The 17,892-nt window shown below is 42.2% G+C and overlaps 1 protein-coding gene across 1 annotated transcript in view; it reads left to right on the top strand.

Annotated features, from left to right (window-relative positions):
- Positions 1-17,892, top strand: part of FMNL2 (formin like 2) — a 311,228-nt gene that overhangs the window by 268,673 nt on the left and 24,663 nt on the right. Inside the window, exons 10-14 of the mRNA XM_077767821.1 lie at positions 5,644-5,718; positions 10,301-10,411; positions 12,825-12,974; positions 15,228-15,329; positions 17,235-17,547. Of these exons, the coding sequence (XP_077623947.1) occupies positions 5,644-5,718; positions 10,301-10,411; positions 12,825-12,974; positions 15,228-15,329; positions 17,235-17,547 (751 nt within the window). The remainder of the gene's footprint in view (positions 1-5,643; positions 5,719-10,300; positions 10,412-12,824; positions 12,975-15,227; positions 15,330-17,234; positions 17,548-17,892) is intronic.

Below are 17,892 nucleotides of genomic sequence, written 5' to 3'. Positions count from 1 at the left end.
AGAAGGAAACACTTAAGCACGGGGCCTTTAATTTTTATATAACTAACCCAGAAGCGTATTTTATAGCCACCTCATAAGAGTCAGGCCTCAGTCTGGCCGCAGATTTTGTGTGGTGCGCTGGGAGCTGTTGCTGAGAAAGCCAAAGACCGTCATTGACCTTGAAAGGGGACGGAGAGGTGGCTGAAGGCCGGCAGTCTGTTATTTGAACATCTGGCTGGCAAGAATACTCTTTATTACAGGCTTTTGCGAAGCCATCTTTCTTCACTATTAGCTGTAAGGGAAATCCTCCCCTAACCCCTGTTCACCCTTCAAGACACTTTAAACCACTGCCTCTTTTGCATCCAGGGCCCCGGATTTATCCAAATGGCTTGGGACCGTGTTCAGAAATGTCTTTCACAGATGTTGGAGAGCAGAGTTGAGTCGTTTTTTGGCATGAGCTGTGCTTTTGCTTCAGTTCTCCTTGAAGTGAAAATGTATCTTGCTTGTCCTGGGTGTGGCCCGTATTATCTGGGCAGGGCAGGATTTATCTGCTTTACACCACCAGTGAGCCAGATGCCGAGAGATGGCGCTTTGGTCCTTAGGTATGGTACACAGGGCCTGCGTAGCTGAGTGCCTCTCTCTCAATTTGGTTTGTGTAGAGCTTCAGGCTGGTCAGTTTGGGAATATCATGTTATATTGCCATGCCGAGATGAGAATTGCAGAGCTTCAAGATAGCAAGTGAGGGGATTTTTTTTTTTTTAAACTTTTATTAGCAATGAAAACCTTCAATGAAACTTTTTTCAATGAACTCGTATCAGGCAACCCAGTAAAATAGAGCAGAGCTGGATAAACGAGGACAACAGTCCCCAGAACCTTTCTTACTTGTGTTTTTCCTTTGCCTGCCGTGCTCCCCACCTTGGGAGCCCCCAAGTATTCCTCTATCACCCTAAGGCTTTCTAAAAGCAGCCTTGAAAACAAGAAATAGAACGTAAGACTCTCAAATTAATGGATGTGACAATGTAAATCTAGAGAGGTTCACCAAGTTGTCCAAACTCCCAGCAGAGTGGTGCAGAGCTGTGACTTCTGACCCAGGTCTTATGGTCCCCTGCTTGGTCCTGTATCTGCCCTCATATCTCCTCATCCTCATCAGTGTTAGAGCTTCAAGGTGCAAAGAGGAGTGGATGTTAGGCAGGACCTCAGGGATGGGTGGATGTTTAAGTAAACTGAATTCTGGGGTCCGAGATCCGAGCTTGAAGGCTTTTGCTTTTCTATGTTAAATCAGGGCCAGGGTATTTATTCAAATGAGACTGATTCATAAATGAAGGCGCCTGTTCAGTTTGCAGCAGCGTAATGTTTTTCCAGGGCATATACTTTTATCTTCCTGCCGTCGACTTCATTTCTGGTAGCCCTGGCTGCTTGGAGTGGAAGCCTAATTCCTGGTGCAGTATCCCCGTGCACAAAAACCTTCTCTGCAATGTCCTCTGCTGGCCTTTCTGTGGCTGCAGTTTCTTCAATTTGCTCGCTCCCCCCCCTTACTTCAGTGGCGTCTTGTCGCTGATACAGGAAATGGGTCTTAAAGCCAGCAGGGGAATGAGAAACACCATTGATTATATGAAAGTCCAGAAGTGACAGATTTCAGTTGCCACAGAACAGTTTTCTTTTCTTTTTTTTTTTTTTAGCTTGAAACTTCTCAGATCCTACATTGTCTGGTCTTTGTTGGCAGATGGCAGATCTCCGCAGGAATACATAACGTTCAGTAATACGTACATGCAGATACATTCCTGGCTCTTATGTACGTTTTGGTGAAGTCCTTGTGTGTATCCCCTCGAAGGCCAATCAGTGTGTGGATTCTGAACATAACTAAGACTCGGCATCTTGTTCCTTTTATCTTCCCCATTTTCTAAAACCACGTCAGTGTCAAAGGAGAGAAGAGACACGTTCAGCCGTGATTGTCCCATTTGAACGAAGTGTGTGGGGGTGGTCCAGATGTGAGCGGTATGAGCGGAGACGGCTTTCCTTTGATGCCGAACACAGCTTTACCAACCTCCTCCAAACACATCTTCCCATTTCCTGTGGGATTACGGTATACACTTGTTTAATGATAGCTGAAGTATTGTAGGAACAAATGCGAATCTGGTTTGCATGCTTCCTTTCCTTCAGCAGAAATAAAGGGGGCCCCTGGAGTCCGTGCTGTTCTCATGGAACAGTGTCAGAAAATACCACCCTGAATTCATTAGTCGAGATTGGCAGCAGAGCTGTCGACCTGAACCTCTCCAGAGAGGGGCTTGGTGGAACTGATAGGAGAGGCCCTTCTGGGTCTCATGGTGGGTGAGGAGAGTGGCCCATCAGATAATTCTAGCGAAGCTCCCTGCTGCTGGCATCTCTGCTGGCAATATGTTTTTTGTGTATTCGAATTCTTTTCACCAAGTTCACAACAGCTGTAAATTGGAAGATATTAAGTCTATTGTTTTTGACAATTAAAGGTATTTCTGTTTCCTAACACACATGTTCTTAGCATGGATTTGTCTCTTGACAGGCTGCTCTCTAAAGAAATGCATATAGTCAAAGCTCTTAATGTCTCTTTCAGTCCTGTCTCCTAGGGCACTCTGCGGTTTTTGGGATCTTTACCCAGCATGAAATTAATATTTCTTGTTCTAGTTTTGATGCATTCTTTTATTTTTATTATGTTTATTAACAGGCTGTGAATAGTTTTGCTGTCCATATGTGCTTTTCTCAGCCACATAAAATCCCTTTTTTCTTATGCCTTGCACACAGTCCCTGATTATTTAGGAGTTGCCTTATTATTCATTGTACCTATGCAGAGACAGTGGGTCAATTCCTACTTCATTCCCATGATACTCACTTATGGTAACTGTATCTCCATATTTATTGTGAAGTCAGAGTTATCGAATGAGTTAATCATCTAGTTACCTGGTTTACAGTTGGTAGTCAGGTTGAAGTTTAGTCTGCTGGTCCGTATTCTATAAGCTACTGGTTAAACAACCACGAATACTGGATTCTATAAGCTGCTGGTTCAATAGCCACAGATTCCTAGTTCTATTGTGGAGATTTTTATTCAGTAGGTCTTGATTCAGATCCAGAAATCTGCCATTTTTAGAAGTTCCATGGAGGACTGGTGCAGGCACATCAAGTATATGTCAGGTGTCATGACTGTGGTTTTTAGCAAGAACATTTTTCATCTGTTGGTGTCTCAGCTAAGAAGATAGTTTAAGCCATTCCCGAATTAAGTAATATACATTTATCTGCATATTCTGGGCTGTGTTGGAGAAGGAACATCAGTCAGGCTGGGACTTGGGGACCTGGTTCTGACTTCTGCATTGACTTTTCATCAAGTTATAGATATATGTCTAGGTATCTGTCTCATTCGTAAAGAGAGGGCACCAAGCACTTTCCAGATTCCTGACATTCTTTGGTTTGAAGGGTTTTGCGTGGTAGGATATGGATTCATCATCACTGTTCATCGATGGCTGTTGCTTCTTCTAGTTTATTGAGTGCTAGCTGCTCAACAGACCATTAGTTGCAGCTTCTGGTTGCTAGTAGCTGTTCGCAGATTCAAGACAACTTCTCTTCCTTTCTCCTGCCACTAACAATCTCCCAAAACAGATTGAAGTAAACCATTCCCCTGGGAAACAAGTTCTTATGTTGGGATTTGTCTCAAAGAAAATTCAGGTTGTAATTCTGATCCTTTCCATATCCAGCCTTGGCAGTTTTCACCCATTGGGTCCTTTTTTGCAGGCTAGGGACTTTTGTGCCTTTGGGCACAAGATGTGGCTAATGTCATAGTCTAGGGAGCTGTGCTTGTAAGGCTTCAACCCCCCCCCTTCCCTTAACAAACCTTTTGCTTCCAGGAATTTGCTTCGTATTCTCCAGAGGGGCTGGCCGAGGCGAGTGGCAGAACAAAGTATCCCTTTAAACGTCTGGTTCTCTGCCTTTGTGGAGTTGCATCAAAAGAGTCTGTAGTGCTTTTAAAATTGTGCATGTGCCTGTCACCCAGCCACCACCCCCCCCTTCCCCCCGGTACTATTGAATCCGTCAGTGGGATTGGACTCATGTGATTTTTAAAGGCTTGAATTTCATTGCTCTCTCTGGAGCCTCCTTCTCTTCTCCAGACTGGGTTCCTGCACTGTTTCTTCTGTAACTATTTTTTTGTTAAGGCACATATANAATATGGAGAGTTGTTGTCCGAATACAGTAAAGTGTGGTCTGCATCTATTGAGGAAATTAAGTTGCCTTGAGACTTAGCCCTCAGAGGCCGAAGGCTTAGCATTCCCAGCACACGGCTTCGGTACAGGCATTACTGCTAAGGATTTACCCGTGGTGCCTGTCTACTGTGGGCTGATGGTTCTTTTTTCATCAGTGTGATGGAGAGTGGGAAGTCATCCTTTCATTAAGTGTCTCTTCATATAATTAGTCATTTGTCCTTTTTTCAGTGTAATGCAACAAAATATTATTGAGAGCTTACAACATGGTAAAAGCATTGTTCTAGATGCTGAAGTTGGTGTGGTGAACCAAACAGACAAAACTGCTGTCTTCCTGAACCTTCCTGTTCACTGAATATATATTTATATGGGATTTAGCATGACAGAATTAAATGGCTGCATTATAGCATTATGAAACATCATTTTAGGGGAATTTTTCAGGATCATCTTACATACATTCCTATGATCACAAATAGAACCAAAAAACTGAACTAAGCATATGAAACCTGGATTAAATTAAAAACGTTGAGACCAGACAGAGACTGTCTTACTAACACTACAGGTAGCTCATGGATGTTCAGGTACATACTTTCTGAAGGCAGAAAGAATAAACCAGTGGGCTCCAAAAGAAAGATTGCTAAGGGCACTGGCAGAATTAAAGTTTATCCTTTGATTTGGGGAATAAATCTCCAGAGAGTTCTTATTTGTTACAAGTCTTTCTTTGACTGTGTATTTTTAACTCCGTGTAGACCCAGATACTTTGGGGTCACTTGAGTTCATAGTAATTTATCTTTCCCTTTCACCTGTTCAGTGAAAACATTAATTGGAGCTGAATGTTTCAGGCCTCTGGGGTGCTACTTTACAAGTACCTGCACATTTCTGTACTTGTCTTAAATGGGTTAAAAAACTTCCCAAGTGTCTACTATAGTACTAGGTAATTTACTGCTATAGTCTCTACTTCGTAGTTTATGTTAAAATCATTTGATTTAGTTGTAATGGGAACACTTTCAATCTGCTTTTCAAGGAATTTAAATACTGAATTGTCCAAATCTTTTAGCATACCTGTTTTAAAAGTGCTTTTGTAAAAAGGAAAATGGGGTGGTGGGGTTTGTTACAGTTTTCCTTTTTTAAACCATAACATTCTGGGATTCTGAATGCAGGCTAAAAAATTGTTGGACTGCAAAGATAACCAATGAAAGAAAAACACATTTCACAAAGATTTCAATATATCAAGGGAACATTGAAAAGAAAGCGAGGCTTAGCTTTAGGGCCTGGCTCATGTTGCTATTTGTGACTTAACCAGCTTAGAAGAGAAGTTAATAGTATGTGAGAGAGGCAATAAAAAGATATTCTGGAAATAATTATTAATGCTAAAATTCCTGCATCTAATTTTAGAATGCTTATGTTTGGCATTTCTTTTGCATGATGAAAATGTGTATTTCAGGTTTGCGGAGAAAAACAGCGCTTTGAGAAGTTGATGGAACATTTCAGGAATGAAGACAATAACATAGATTTTATGGTGAGTTATTCCAGTACCACATTACATTCAATAAGGCAAGCTCCGTTTCTGTGCTTTTTTCCTAAATCCATTTATATTTCCATATGATACATATGTGTGTATGTATGTGCATATAAATGTTACAAAGGACAGAAAATTGAGTGTAATGTGCTATAGATTCAATCTAGAATGTTCTTCACAATCTGCATTGTCCCCTTACAGTGTTTATTTCCAGTTTTATTCCTCACGCACATACGGTACTAAAGGCCCAAAGTACTAATTATTTATAGCAAATAAATGATGAAGCCATACCTTTGGGAAAAGGATGTTAACTCCTGGTACATATACCTGCAGTTGCCAGCTTTAGCTTTCAGTAAAGCTGCATAAGGATCCTGAAGATGGAAATCAAGAATTTTGGGGCGCCTGGGTGGCTCATTTGGTTGAGCGTCTGACTCTTGATTTCAGCTCAGGTCATGATCTCATGGTTCGTGGGATCAAGTCCTGTGTCATGCTCTGCACTGACAGCTCAGAGCATGCTTGGGATTCTCTCTCTCTCTCTCTCTCTCTCTCTCTCTCTCTCTGCCCCTCTCCTCCCCCCACCCACACGCACTGTCTCTCTTTCAAACTAAACATGGAAAAACAAAACAAGAATCTTGCCATTTTTCCTATTATATACCTCAGCCAGTGGCTTTCTCCAGACTGACTATTCTCAAAGACTAGAGTGCATCGGTTTGTAGAATTGGCTACATGTATCCCCCAAATTACCTTAAGGGAGTGATTCCTGCCCCCGTCTCTTTCCTGCCCTGGGAACTCTGTGAGGGCAGAGTTAGACTGCGGGTCTCTTTAGCAGGGTAATTCCCATGTAAGGGCCTGTGGTTCAGCGGCAGGACTGTCATCTTCAAGTATGAACAGCAAAAGGAATTTGAGAACTGCTGAATTCAGATACTTAAATCTTCATCTTGGACTGAAGATGGACTCTGCCATAGACCATTTCTAAGACCAATCACCCGTGGGTGGGTCCAGATCTGCAGGCCTTCTTTGACCCAATCCAGTTGACATACGCAGCTCTTGTGCCCGGGAGATCCTATGTGGGCTTTGTCTCTCAGGTCATTTCTAGCTTGGAGTAGGTATTCCAGTTAGTTCTTAACGTCGTGAATCCTTTAAACCTGCATTTAGGGTACCAGGCACAGTTTTCATTTGAATTTCCTTAGTGGCTGTAAAACATGAAACATAATTTTGGAGATTTCTGATCCTTTTATGTGAATTTTTTTTCTGGGTCCTTAAATTTTATATGCATCCTAGCCCTCAAGTCCTTCCAAAATTGGTGAGAATGATGAAATCCTATATAGAGAAGCTTTGCTGTTCCATGAAGCATGTTACTTGCTGTTTAAAAAAGCAAAAAATGTGAAACAAGGAGTGTTTTTACATTGGCTTTTTAATTTAAACATTTTTTTAAAATTTATTTTTGAAAGAGACAAAGTGCAAGGGGAGAGGAGCAGAGAGAGGGGGAGGCACAGAACCTGAAGCAGGCTCCAAGCTCTGAGTAGTCAGTGCAGAGCCTGACATGGGACTCGCACCCACAAATGGTGAGATAATTACTGACCAAGCCTCCCAGGCGCCCCACACGTTGGCGTTTTAATTTTGTTGTTAGGATTTTGGGAGTGTTTAAGGCCTATGTTTGCACTTGTGGTAAATATGTGAAGAAGCTGTGCCCAGGCTCACTGTGCCAGATTCTTTCCTCTGCCTTCTTAGAGGCAAGTTATTTGTTCCTGGAAGCTGAGGTTGCAGACTAGAGGCTCCCAGGCTGAGCCAACCTACAGGCTTGTGAGTTTAGTCTGACAGTCATGTCCTTCGATTAAAAATTTTGAAAGTTGTATAAAAATATGGATTTCTGGTTCTTTTAAACTAAAAATTTCTGCCAACACTAGACCCCATTCTTGCAGAGTATCAGGTGCTGGACCCAAGCAGCATTTATTTATTTATTTATTTATTTATTTAAAAGATCACATGTGTGTGAGAGGGGGAGAGGCAGAGAGAGATGGAGACACAGAATCCAAAGCAGGTTCCAGGCTCTGAGCTGTTAGCACAGAGCCTGATGCACGCTTGAACTCATGAGACATAAGATCATGACCTGAGTGGAAGTCAGATACTTAACCAACTGAGCCACCCAGGTGCCCCCTGGCCCCAAGTTTTTTAGTCTCAAGATCCTCTTTCTAGTTTGCCATGGTCCACAGCATTCCTTACTGTATTACATGTGGTCTGCTTCACTCATTATCATACCTCTTGGATCCCTCTGCCATTTGAGTTTCTGCTGGAATTATGTTAATAACCCCTTTAAAATACCTGTACTGTTTACAAATGAAAGTACATTTCTTGTCATTTACTCATATGTACATGCATCAAGGAACCTTATTTAGAAACTGCTAATATACAGGTACTGCTCTCAGTTCATCTGTCACCTAGCAAATAGTTGCTTCTCAGGCATATCCTAAAACCCAACAAATATTCAGAAGAGAAATGGAAGATGCCAGAATCCCACCTGACCATCTCTTTCTTTTTTAAGCTCATTTAACCATAGAACCAGAAGTCATTTTTTGGTAAATTGCAAAAGAATCTCCTTGAATCAAGACAGTTAGCATATCTTCCAAAGATAGCCGGTGTATAACATATACTCAAAGGAGAGTTTAACCCGATAGAAACAGTTTGAAAAAACATAAAAGAAACTGGGAGGAGAGGGGAAGAAGGCAGTTTTCAGAGTAAATGTGAATCTTGATCCCTCACTCATTTTACCTCCTTGGAGTAGACTGCATTTACCCATAGAGGGAAAGCACTAGTTGGATTTTTTCACCATAAATAAACTGTCATTATTTTTATTTTTATTTTAAATCATTTTATCTCCTTGCACAGACTGCACTTACCCATAGAGGGAAAAGCATTATTTAAACATTTTCACCATAAACAAACTGTCACTATTTTTTAAAAAGTTTTATTTTTTTACTTAGAGAGAGAGAGGGCAGTGGAGGGGTGGAGAGACAGAATTTCAAACAGGCTCCACGTTGTTAGTGTGGAGCCTAATGTGGGACTCAAGCTCATGAACTGTGAGATCATGACCTGAGCAGAAATCTAGAGTCAGATGCTTAACCAGATGAGCCATAGGTGCTCCTAAACTGTCACCATTAAAAGCAAGATATGGGCACCTAGTTAGTTCAGTTGGCCACTCTTGATCTTGGGGATCTTGAGGTTGTAAGTTTGAGCCCCAGGTTGGGGGTAGGGAGTACTTAAAAATAAAACCTTAAAAAAAAAAAGGAAAAGAAAAATCTATCTGTTCAACTGTGTTTTGTTCTTTACCAAATCAGGGACTCATTTTCTCTGTGGCAGGTCTCAGGGCCACTGATGCAGTTGTGGGGAGAAAGTAGTAAATCCATGGCTTTTGTGGAATGGAAGCCGGTTGATTGTTTGAAACGGAAAAATGGGTCAAAGATCCTGTTACGATCTTGTTGGTATGGGGGGGCCCACAGTGAGATTTTAGAAATGATTATCCTGTGGTACGATTATAGGTGGTTTGTAAAAATGTTCTTTTGTATAATAATTTTTCACATTTTCTGTAATAATGCTTATTGCAACTTATACAGTTTGTTCTGTGTACCCATAAGACTTTTTAAAAGGTTTTATTGATAGGTGGTTAACATAACATGTACCTTACCCTTTGTAAGTGGACAGTTCACCACATTTTTTGCATACATGCAGGGTTGTGTGGCCGTCGCTGCAGTCTAATTTAGAACATGTTGTCACTCCAGAAAGAATGACTGTCAGTAGTTACTGCCCATTTCCTATCCCCAGTCCTAGGCAGCTGCTAATCTACTTTCTGTCTCCACAGATTTGCCTGTTCTGGATATTTCATATGGAATCATAACATATGTGGTCTTTTATGACTGACTTGTTTCATTTAGCATAATGTGTTCAAGTTCATCCACATTGTAAGATGCATTGGTACTTCACTGCCTTTTTATTGTCACCTAATCTTCCATTGTGTGGATATGTCACATTTTTAAATCCATCACTTGATGGATTTTGTGTTTTTCCCCCACTTTCTGGGAAATAATGAATAATATAAAACAATACAGTACTTATACTAATGTAAGTAATAGTGAATAATGCTGTTACTAACATTTGTGTTTAAGTTTCTGTATGGGTATGTATTTTCATTTCTCATGGGTATATATCTAGGAGCAGGGTTGCTGGGTCCTATGGTAACTCTGTCATGAATATTTTGTGGAACGGTCAAACTTTTTAAAGTGGCAGCACTGATTTATATCTCTGGCAGCAGCCAATGAGGGTTCCGTGTTTTCCACCTCCTTGCAGTTCTTGGTATGGTTTTTCATTTTGATTATAGTCACCCTAGTGGATGACAAGGGCTCTTATTGTGGTATCTCTATGACTTTTGAATATAAAAAAATTATAAAATATTTTTAAAGACCCAATGAAATGAAGGAAAAGGAGATTGGTAAGTGAACTTACATTTGTGTAATTGAAAGCATATGCCTATGTTCAAACCGAGAAAACAAGTTTCCAGCCATCTAACTCACTGGCACTTTCATTGCAGGTGGCCTCTATGCAGTTTATTAATATTGTAGTCCATTCAGTAGAAGACATGAATTTCAGAGTTCACCTCCAGTATGAATTCACCAAGTTAGGCTTGGATGAGTACTTGGATGTAAGTATAGCTGTGACCTTTGGCTCCAATTGTAAGCCTTGACGTATTGCCTACCTTCAAGATACACTTCCGCCGTGACTAAAGAACACTTCAAGCTCTGTACAGTCAAGTCCTGTAGTACTGGTGAAAGGGAACCTATCCGGGTGATGCAATCTGCCAGGGAAACTGGAGTCTTGAGCCCTTCTGGGACCTCAGGCTGCCTTCTGCCAGCAGCCTCTTAGTGCTAGAGTCAGACAACCTCTTGTAGCCTCGCTGTAGCTCTCCTCTGCTCTTGAGCTATCTTTGGGTCAAGTCTCATTGCACCCTTCATCTGGGCTGTTGGGCAGTCCACATTTTTGGTTACTTTAGGGACCCCATCTGGGCAGGGGAAGTCAAACCAAGACTGCTAAAGAGTGATGAATAAATGCTTAGAGCATAAAAAAATCTTGAGGAAATGGACACTAGAGACTTCCTCATGGAGCAGTTAAATTCTGGTTAATGCATTTGTGGCTTTAGAAGTTCTACTTTTAAGTTCTTGGTTCATGAAAAGATCTAAAGTTTCTCTTTCTCTGCCCCCCCCCCCATGGAAGTTCCCTGTAGTTCTTCACCTAAAAAAATAGTGAGTTCATGTGAAAATCATAAATGGACTTGAATAGCTGTGTGTGCCCAGGAAGTGCCTCATGTCCTTTGATTCTTGAGCAGTTTAGTTTTCCCTTAGGTATGGCAGTGGTCCCCTTGAATTTGAAAGGCCACTAGTGAGAGGGCAAGAACTGTTGACCTCAATTTCAAATCTCTTGCTAGCCCTGAAGAAGAGACAGAAGTACATCCCTTGGTTCTCTAGATTTCAGCCACCCAAACTTCATCAGGGCTGAAGCCAGGGAATTACAGCTTACTGCGAGGCAGAATCCTAGCATTGGTTACTCTCTGAGCTCATCAGCTGGTTTATCAGACCAGCCAGGCTGCCCATGGGTAGACTGGCCTAATGTTGTCTAAGGACTGTGCTCTGGGAGAGGCGTGATGGATTTTCACTAAAGAGTGATTTGAATTGTTTTCTTATCTAAATAATCATGAATATCTTTGACAGACTGTGGTATTGAGAGGTTTTTCCTGCTCTGTGGTCAAGGTTTCTCTATCTTCTTTCCCTACATGCCCTAGGAGTGGCAGTATTTGAGCGGAAATTGAGTGTATAGATGGCTCATGGTATTCTGGGTTCCATTTTGTGATGGTGGTACTGAGCCCCTTCAGGTCAAGGCTGTGATGGCAAATCCTAACACATCAAGCAGTGCCTGTTACTCATTGTGTACTTCGTGAGAAAACCTTCTTAGTGGCTTTCTCATTTCCCTTTCTAGGCTTCACCCTTATTCAGATGTCTTTTTCAGTTCATACCTCCTGAACTAAGATGGAACATACTCTCTTTAGAGCAAGCTATGTTGAAGAATTCCAGATTAGACCTAGGAGCAAATCCATCTTCCTGACAATTTATGTAGAGCCTAACTCCTCGGAAAAGTTGAAGATGTTTCCAAAACTCTGTATTTCTTTAATGTTTTGGTCTGTTTGTTCTGGACCCTGATAGAGGTGGTTAGAAGATGAATATTATAAGCACATAATAAATACTTCATTAGTTTACTGAAACTCAGCCTTGTAAGTAGCCATTGATTTGTGCAATAAATATTTATTGGTGTCATCTGTATGCCAATATTATTCTAGCCACTCATCTCCCCCAGGGGAACTCAGAACTTAGGTTACTTATAAGGAAGATTCATAGGTTACCTTGACCTCCAATTTCACCTTAAAGCTGGTTAACTTCCTTTGGATGCCTGGGTCTGTAATGCAAAGAGTGGAGGAAAGCTGCCTGATCTGTGCTTTGGGAAGCCCTGGACTCCTTATGCTGGGGCAGTATCTTAGGGAAGTTCTCATGGAGGGCAGATTCTAGCAATTTATACTAAAGTAAGCCCATCCTCCCAGCTGCTACTTCAGTCTTTATCCCTGTCTTCTCCACTTCCCATCCAGCCTAATCCTAATGGGAATTACCATCTCTCCCAGACAAATCACACCTACTCTAACCACCTCTGCACACAGATGCCTCCCAAATTTGTGTTGCTTGGGACTGTAGCCCCTTTCAGAAGCTGCTTTTAATTTCTCCATTGTCCGATTTCACCTGTTTCAAAATGTTTCAGTTTGGAATAAGCCTACATGGGGACTGTATCTTTAGGGAGAATTAGGGAGGAAATGTGTATATATTTGGGAGAAGGTGTTCATCGTAATGTGATTGTACCTTCTTAGATGAACACTGTGTAATTCTCTTGAGGAGGATGCTACATCAGACCCTCTCTTGGAACAGATTGGACTCTTTGGAACAAATAGGCTGTTGTATCGTTAGGCTCTGTGTCCACAGCTGTGTGAACACCACCCTCTCTTGTGTTTTGGTTTTTAGAAACTGAAGCACACTGAGAGCGATAAGCTGCAAGTGCAGATTCAGGCTTACCTGGACAACGTGTTTGACGTGGGAGCTCTCCTGGAAGATGCTGAAACCAAGAATGCGGCCTTGGAGAGGGTGGAGGAGCTGGAGGAGAACATTTCTCATGTAACTACATGTTGGGAAAGGAAAAACTGGCTTTGTGTAACTGGGTGCCCAGCAGAATGAGTGGTAGCCATTCTGGCAGTACGGGGAAGGATTTAGAGTACAGGGATGAACTGCAGCTTGAGGTCGAGAGCTGCCAAGAGCCACTTGGGGTTCTTTCAAAGAAGGCATGTTTGTTACTTAAAACTAAAGGGAACCTGTTGCCTTGCCTTAGCTCACCTGCTCAGTTTCTGCTGAGCCCTGATGTCCCGGCCCTCTTACTTAGGGACACCAGAGGATGAGGTGATGGGTGCCACATAGAGGGGAAATGGAACTTGAACATGTGAATTTGGGCTGATGTGAAAAAGTCTCTTAGACTCCTATTCTCCGAATATGTCATTCTCCAAATATGTCTTCTACCACATGTGTTCACACAAGCCCATGGAGGATGGGTTCTAGCACTTTGTGCTAAAATAAGCCCTGCAGCTAATAGACCGCTATCTGTGTCTTCCCAGTCTCCCATCCAGTGTCGCTCAGTGGAACTACCATTGCTACCCAGACAAGATACCATGCACTTCAACCTCTTTGGAAGTTTGGATTTATTTTTTCTTCAAAGTTTATTTATTTATTTGAGAGAAGGGGGAAAAATGAAAAGGAACAGAGGGCAGGGGAACAGATGATTCAAAGTGGGCTCCGCACTGACAGCACAGAGCCCGATGCGGGCTCGAACTCCTGAACCATAAGATCATGACCTGAGGTGAAGTTAGATGCTTAACCAACTGAGCCACCCAGGTGCCCCTGGAAGTTTGGTTTGATGTATCAGTAACTTATATTTTCACTCCTAGTCTTCTGAATAGAAGTCATGTTCTACCGAATGTGTCCCCCCAGGCCCATGGATAGGGTGATCTTGTTTCTTCATGATGCCCGTCTTCCTAGTCCTGCCTTACGGTTACTCATGTTCGGTAAAAATTCATTTCAGCTACAGGCATTTTCAAGGAAATGAGTGAGCACTCCCTTAAAACCTCTTCTTTGAGGAGTATCCTGTTGGTAGCACATGAACTCCAGCTCAGGGCAGGGGCTCACTTTTTTTTTTTTTTTTTGAGGGATTTTTCTTACCACAGACTAAATTGAATATGAGTCTAAAGGCCTTCAGAGATTGTCCTTTTGTTCATCCATTAAGCAGATATTTGAATAGCATAAGAATGAACAGAAAAATGATGCTTCTTAAAGACCTAAGCATTGTGAGGACCAGATTCTTTTGTTGAATTCTGCATGACCGTGTCCTTGGCTATAATTGAATTGTCTCTTTTTAGAGCCATATTTGTTTTTCCATTTGAATGGCCCACTTATTTCTCTCTACATTTTCTTAGTTGAGAGTATCATGTGTGCTTGATATGCCCTTCACCTTTGTCCCTCATCTGAAAATGGGCCCTTCATGGCCGTGGTTAGGCCGAGTTGGTGAGCCAGCTGTTCGCCCCCACCTCTGTTAAGTGCCATCATGACCTGCATGGCAGCTTGTCTAGGAAGGGCATGTATCGGCCTTCCCCTTAAAGATTTGTATCCTGTTCTGAACCTGATCAGCATTTTAACCTCCACCCTTCCTCCTCACCTTGCCTCCCTGGCTTTCTTTACTTGTTTTCAGTGAGATGCGAGGCATCCAAAGTCATTCACTTTCAGAGTCTTGGGGGAAGAGCAGTTACTTAACACATGGCTCCCACTGTCTTCCTCTTGAAGCCTCAGCCAGCCCCGCAGAACTGTACTCACATAACCCACTTTGGTAGCAGGCCGCCTGTTTGTCTGAACTGCCCCTCCAATTGACTTTTATTATTTGGGTTAGTTTGGGTCAAAATGAGCACTATTCTTCTTTAAAAGCTGGTGCTCTGTAATAACAGAACCAAGTTTTCAGGACTGATACCTTTCAAAAGCTTGTGCCTAACGGCCTTTTCGTAGGGAGGGAAAGGTGAACTTCCCCGCTTGCCGTGCCTCCTGCTCCCTGCCCTTGCCAGCCCCTGTGGAAACTGAGGGAGGTACGCTGTGTATGTTGAAACACTAAGGAGCTGACATATGGGTTTTATTAAGGATCGTCTATAAATTATTAATTCCTATTAGAAACAAATAGGTATTCAGAATCATATTAAATATTCACGTTTCCAGAAAAACAGCTGGCGGAACACATGCAGGACTCTGGGCCCCGTTAGAGCTCCACTTTCTGAGCACCGAGGACCTGATGCGAATGGTCGTGTGTTGTGACACAGCTTCCCTTTTAAACCTTTGCAGTTGTCTGAAAAGCTGCAGGACACGGAGAACGAAGCCATGTCCAAGATCGTGGAACTGGAAAAGCAGCTGATGCAGAGGAACAAGGAGCTGGATGTCGTTCGAGTGAGTGTGCTGACAGCAGCCGCCCAGACGGGCATTGCGGGGAAGGTGTTCCTGCTCTAGTAGAACGTGGAATATATTCATGTCAGAGGAACGCACTGATGTAACGTATTTATTGGAACCATTTCAGAGGCGATACTCAGATGAGAAGTACACATAGTTAGGGATGGATACACATGTGTTTGCAATCAGATGTTGGGGGCTCCATGCTTCCTTATCACAGTTTTCAAGAGCAACAATATTTTCCCATCTGGACGGGTCTGAGTTGATTCAGTGGATCACCCATTTGCTTGGAAATAAAAACACGGCACGGATTTAATTCATGCCACTTATTTATTTTTACTAGGACTTGGGCTTCTTTGTATTTTTTTGCTTTGCTTCTACTTGAAACCAGATTTGGTGGTTGCCGTGGAAACAGTGAAATCACAACACAGGCGAGACCTAATGTCATTCACCAAAAAAATTTAACAAAGAGAGAGAAAAGGCAAAGCAAAACCAATCCATTTTATTATCAGATGATCCCAGCTATTTTATTTGGCCTTAGCGTTGTTTTACCTTACGTGTCAGGTTTTTATGGAGTGCCATCCGTGTGTTTAGAATTGTACAGAACATAAAATCACCAACATGCCTGGAGGGCTTTCAGGCAAATGGCTTGCCCCTACACCATCGTTGATGAAATGGCACATTTTCCGCGATGCTTATCATGTCTGTGTGTGTTGCGTGATATTCTGACATGTCCTACAGTTAACTCTAGGAAATTTATTTTTTGGCACGCCGTCGAGACAGAGTTGTAGCATATGGACTCAATTCAAGTCAGACTCTCAGATTATTAATAATAGACAGGGTGTGAAGAATGTTTCCCTGCCTGCTGGAGGTTTGTGGTGAGAGATCACATGTACAAGACCCAGCACGTAAGTTCCAGAAAATCCTTTCCCTGAAACCTTGGTGAGCCCCTTAGAAAAGGAACGGGGACAGCCTTTAAATGGAAAGTTGTAACTTTTTTGTTTTCTGCTAAAAGCCTAGACAAAAATAAGTAATTAGTAGAAGGAAGCTTTGGCCTGTTGTGTGAACTGCATACCAAAAGGACAGTGTTACAATGATTGCTGTCCTGAGCTTGGTCAAGAGGGCATTGTGAAGGCCAGAGAAATCCATTCAAGAACAGTCAGCCCCTGGGTATTCATGAGTAGATTCTTCTCTGCTTTGCAGATTTTTAATCCCAGTCTGACTTCTATCCAAATCTGACTTAGGGCCTTTTGTCTACTGTTAGCCGATATGTGTCTAGGAGTTACAAATGAATTTTAAAACAAGTAAAAGGAAAACACGGTGCCTCACCAGAATACCCCCAGGGTATTCCAAAGTCAGCTATAAAATTATTTTTGGATCGTCTCTGCCTTGCTCCTCTCCACCTGCAGGGAAGATTGAGTTAGCTGAACTTAAGAATGGAAAGAACCATATTGGGGATAACAATTGCTGGTACATATTGCATCCATTACCAATGAACACTTGAGAATGAATAGGACTTTTATAGGAGGCTGAGCTCTATCGAATTCTTAGGTATATGTCAGTATCCTTCTTTTTCATTTTTTGGGGCATTAAAAAATTTTGTTTTCAACATTTGTTTAATTTTGAGGAAATGACAGTGTGAGCAGGCGAGGGGCAGAGAGAGAGGGAGACACAGAACCCAAAGCAGGCTTCAGGCTCAGAGCTCCGAGTTGTGACTGCAGAGCCCAACATGGGGCTCGAACTCTCGAACTGCAAGATCATGACCTGAGCCAAAGTTGGATGCTCAACCACCTGAGCCAACCAGATGCCCCTTGTTTGGTTATTTCTTTGATCCTCAATTTGCCAATCTGATGGTAGTATGGATGTCACATGAAGATAGACTCTTGACCGTGAACTCTTTTGCAGGAAATCTACAAAGATGCAAATACCCAGGTTCACACATTAAGGAAAATGGTCAAAGAAAAAGAAGAAGCCATTCAAAGACAGTCTACCCTGGAAAAAAAGATTCATGAACTGGAGAAACAAGGGACCATTAAAATTCAGAAGAAAGGGGATGGGGACATCGCCATTCTGCCAGTTGTGGCTTCTGGCACGTTGTCCACAGGGTCAGAGGTGGCCATGGGTAACTTCGTGGGACCAGCAGTGGGGGTCGCCTCCTCAGGCCCCCTGCCCCCTCCTCCCCCACCACTACCTCCATCATCAGACACACCTGAAGCAGGTGAGAAACCTCCTTGGGAGAAGTGAGGGTAGTGTCTGGGATGTTTGTTTTTCTTATTTTACCTGCTGTCCATTTATGTACTTTGCTTCTCTTGCATTTTCTTTTGCTCACTGATTTTAAAAACTTCTTACATTTTGAGGTTTAGGTTATAAAGCTTCATTTTACATATGCTGCGGTATATTCTTTATTTCTCAATGAGGAGATTTTATAGTCCTTGAAAAAAAAATCCTGTGTCCTTTTCACAATTTTGTTTTTGGATTCTTTATGTGCAGGTGACATCCTACAGGTGAAACTGTTCTCCTGTTTTGAAAGGCAATTTGTTTCTTCTTTTTTTGCTACTGCAAA

The sequence above is a fragment of the Crocuta crocuta genome, unplaced genomic scaffold, assembly GCF_008692635.1.
Source record: "Crocuta crocuta isolate KB4526 unplaced genomic scaffold, BGI_CrCroc_1.0 scaffold154, whole genome shotgun sequence".
Classification (NCBI taxonomy): domain Eukaryota; kingdom Metazoa; phylum Chordata; class Mammalia; order Carnivora; family Hyaenidae; genus Crocuta; species Crocuta crocuta.
Note: the sequence above shows the minus strand (reverse complement) of the source record. Positions and strands in the feature narration are given on the sequence as shown.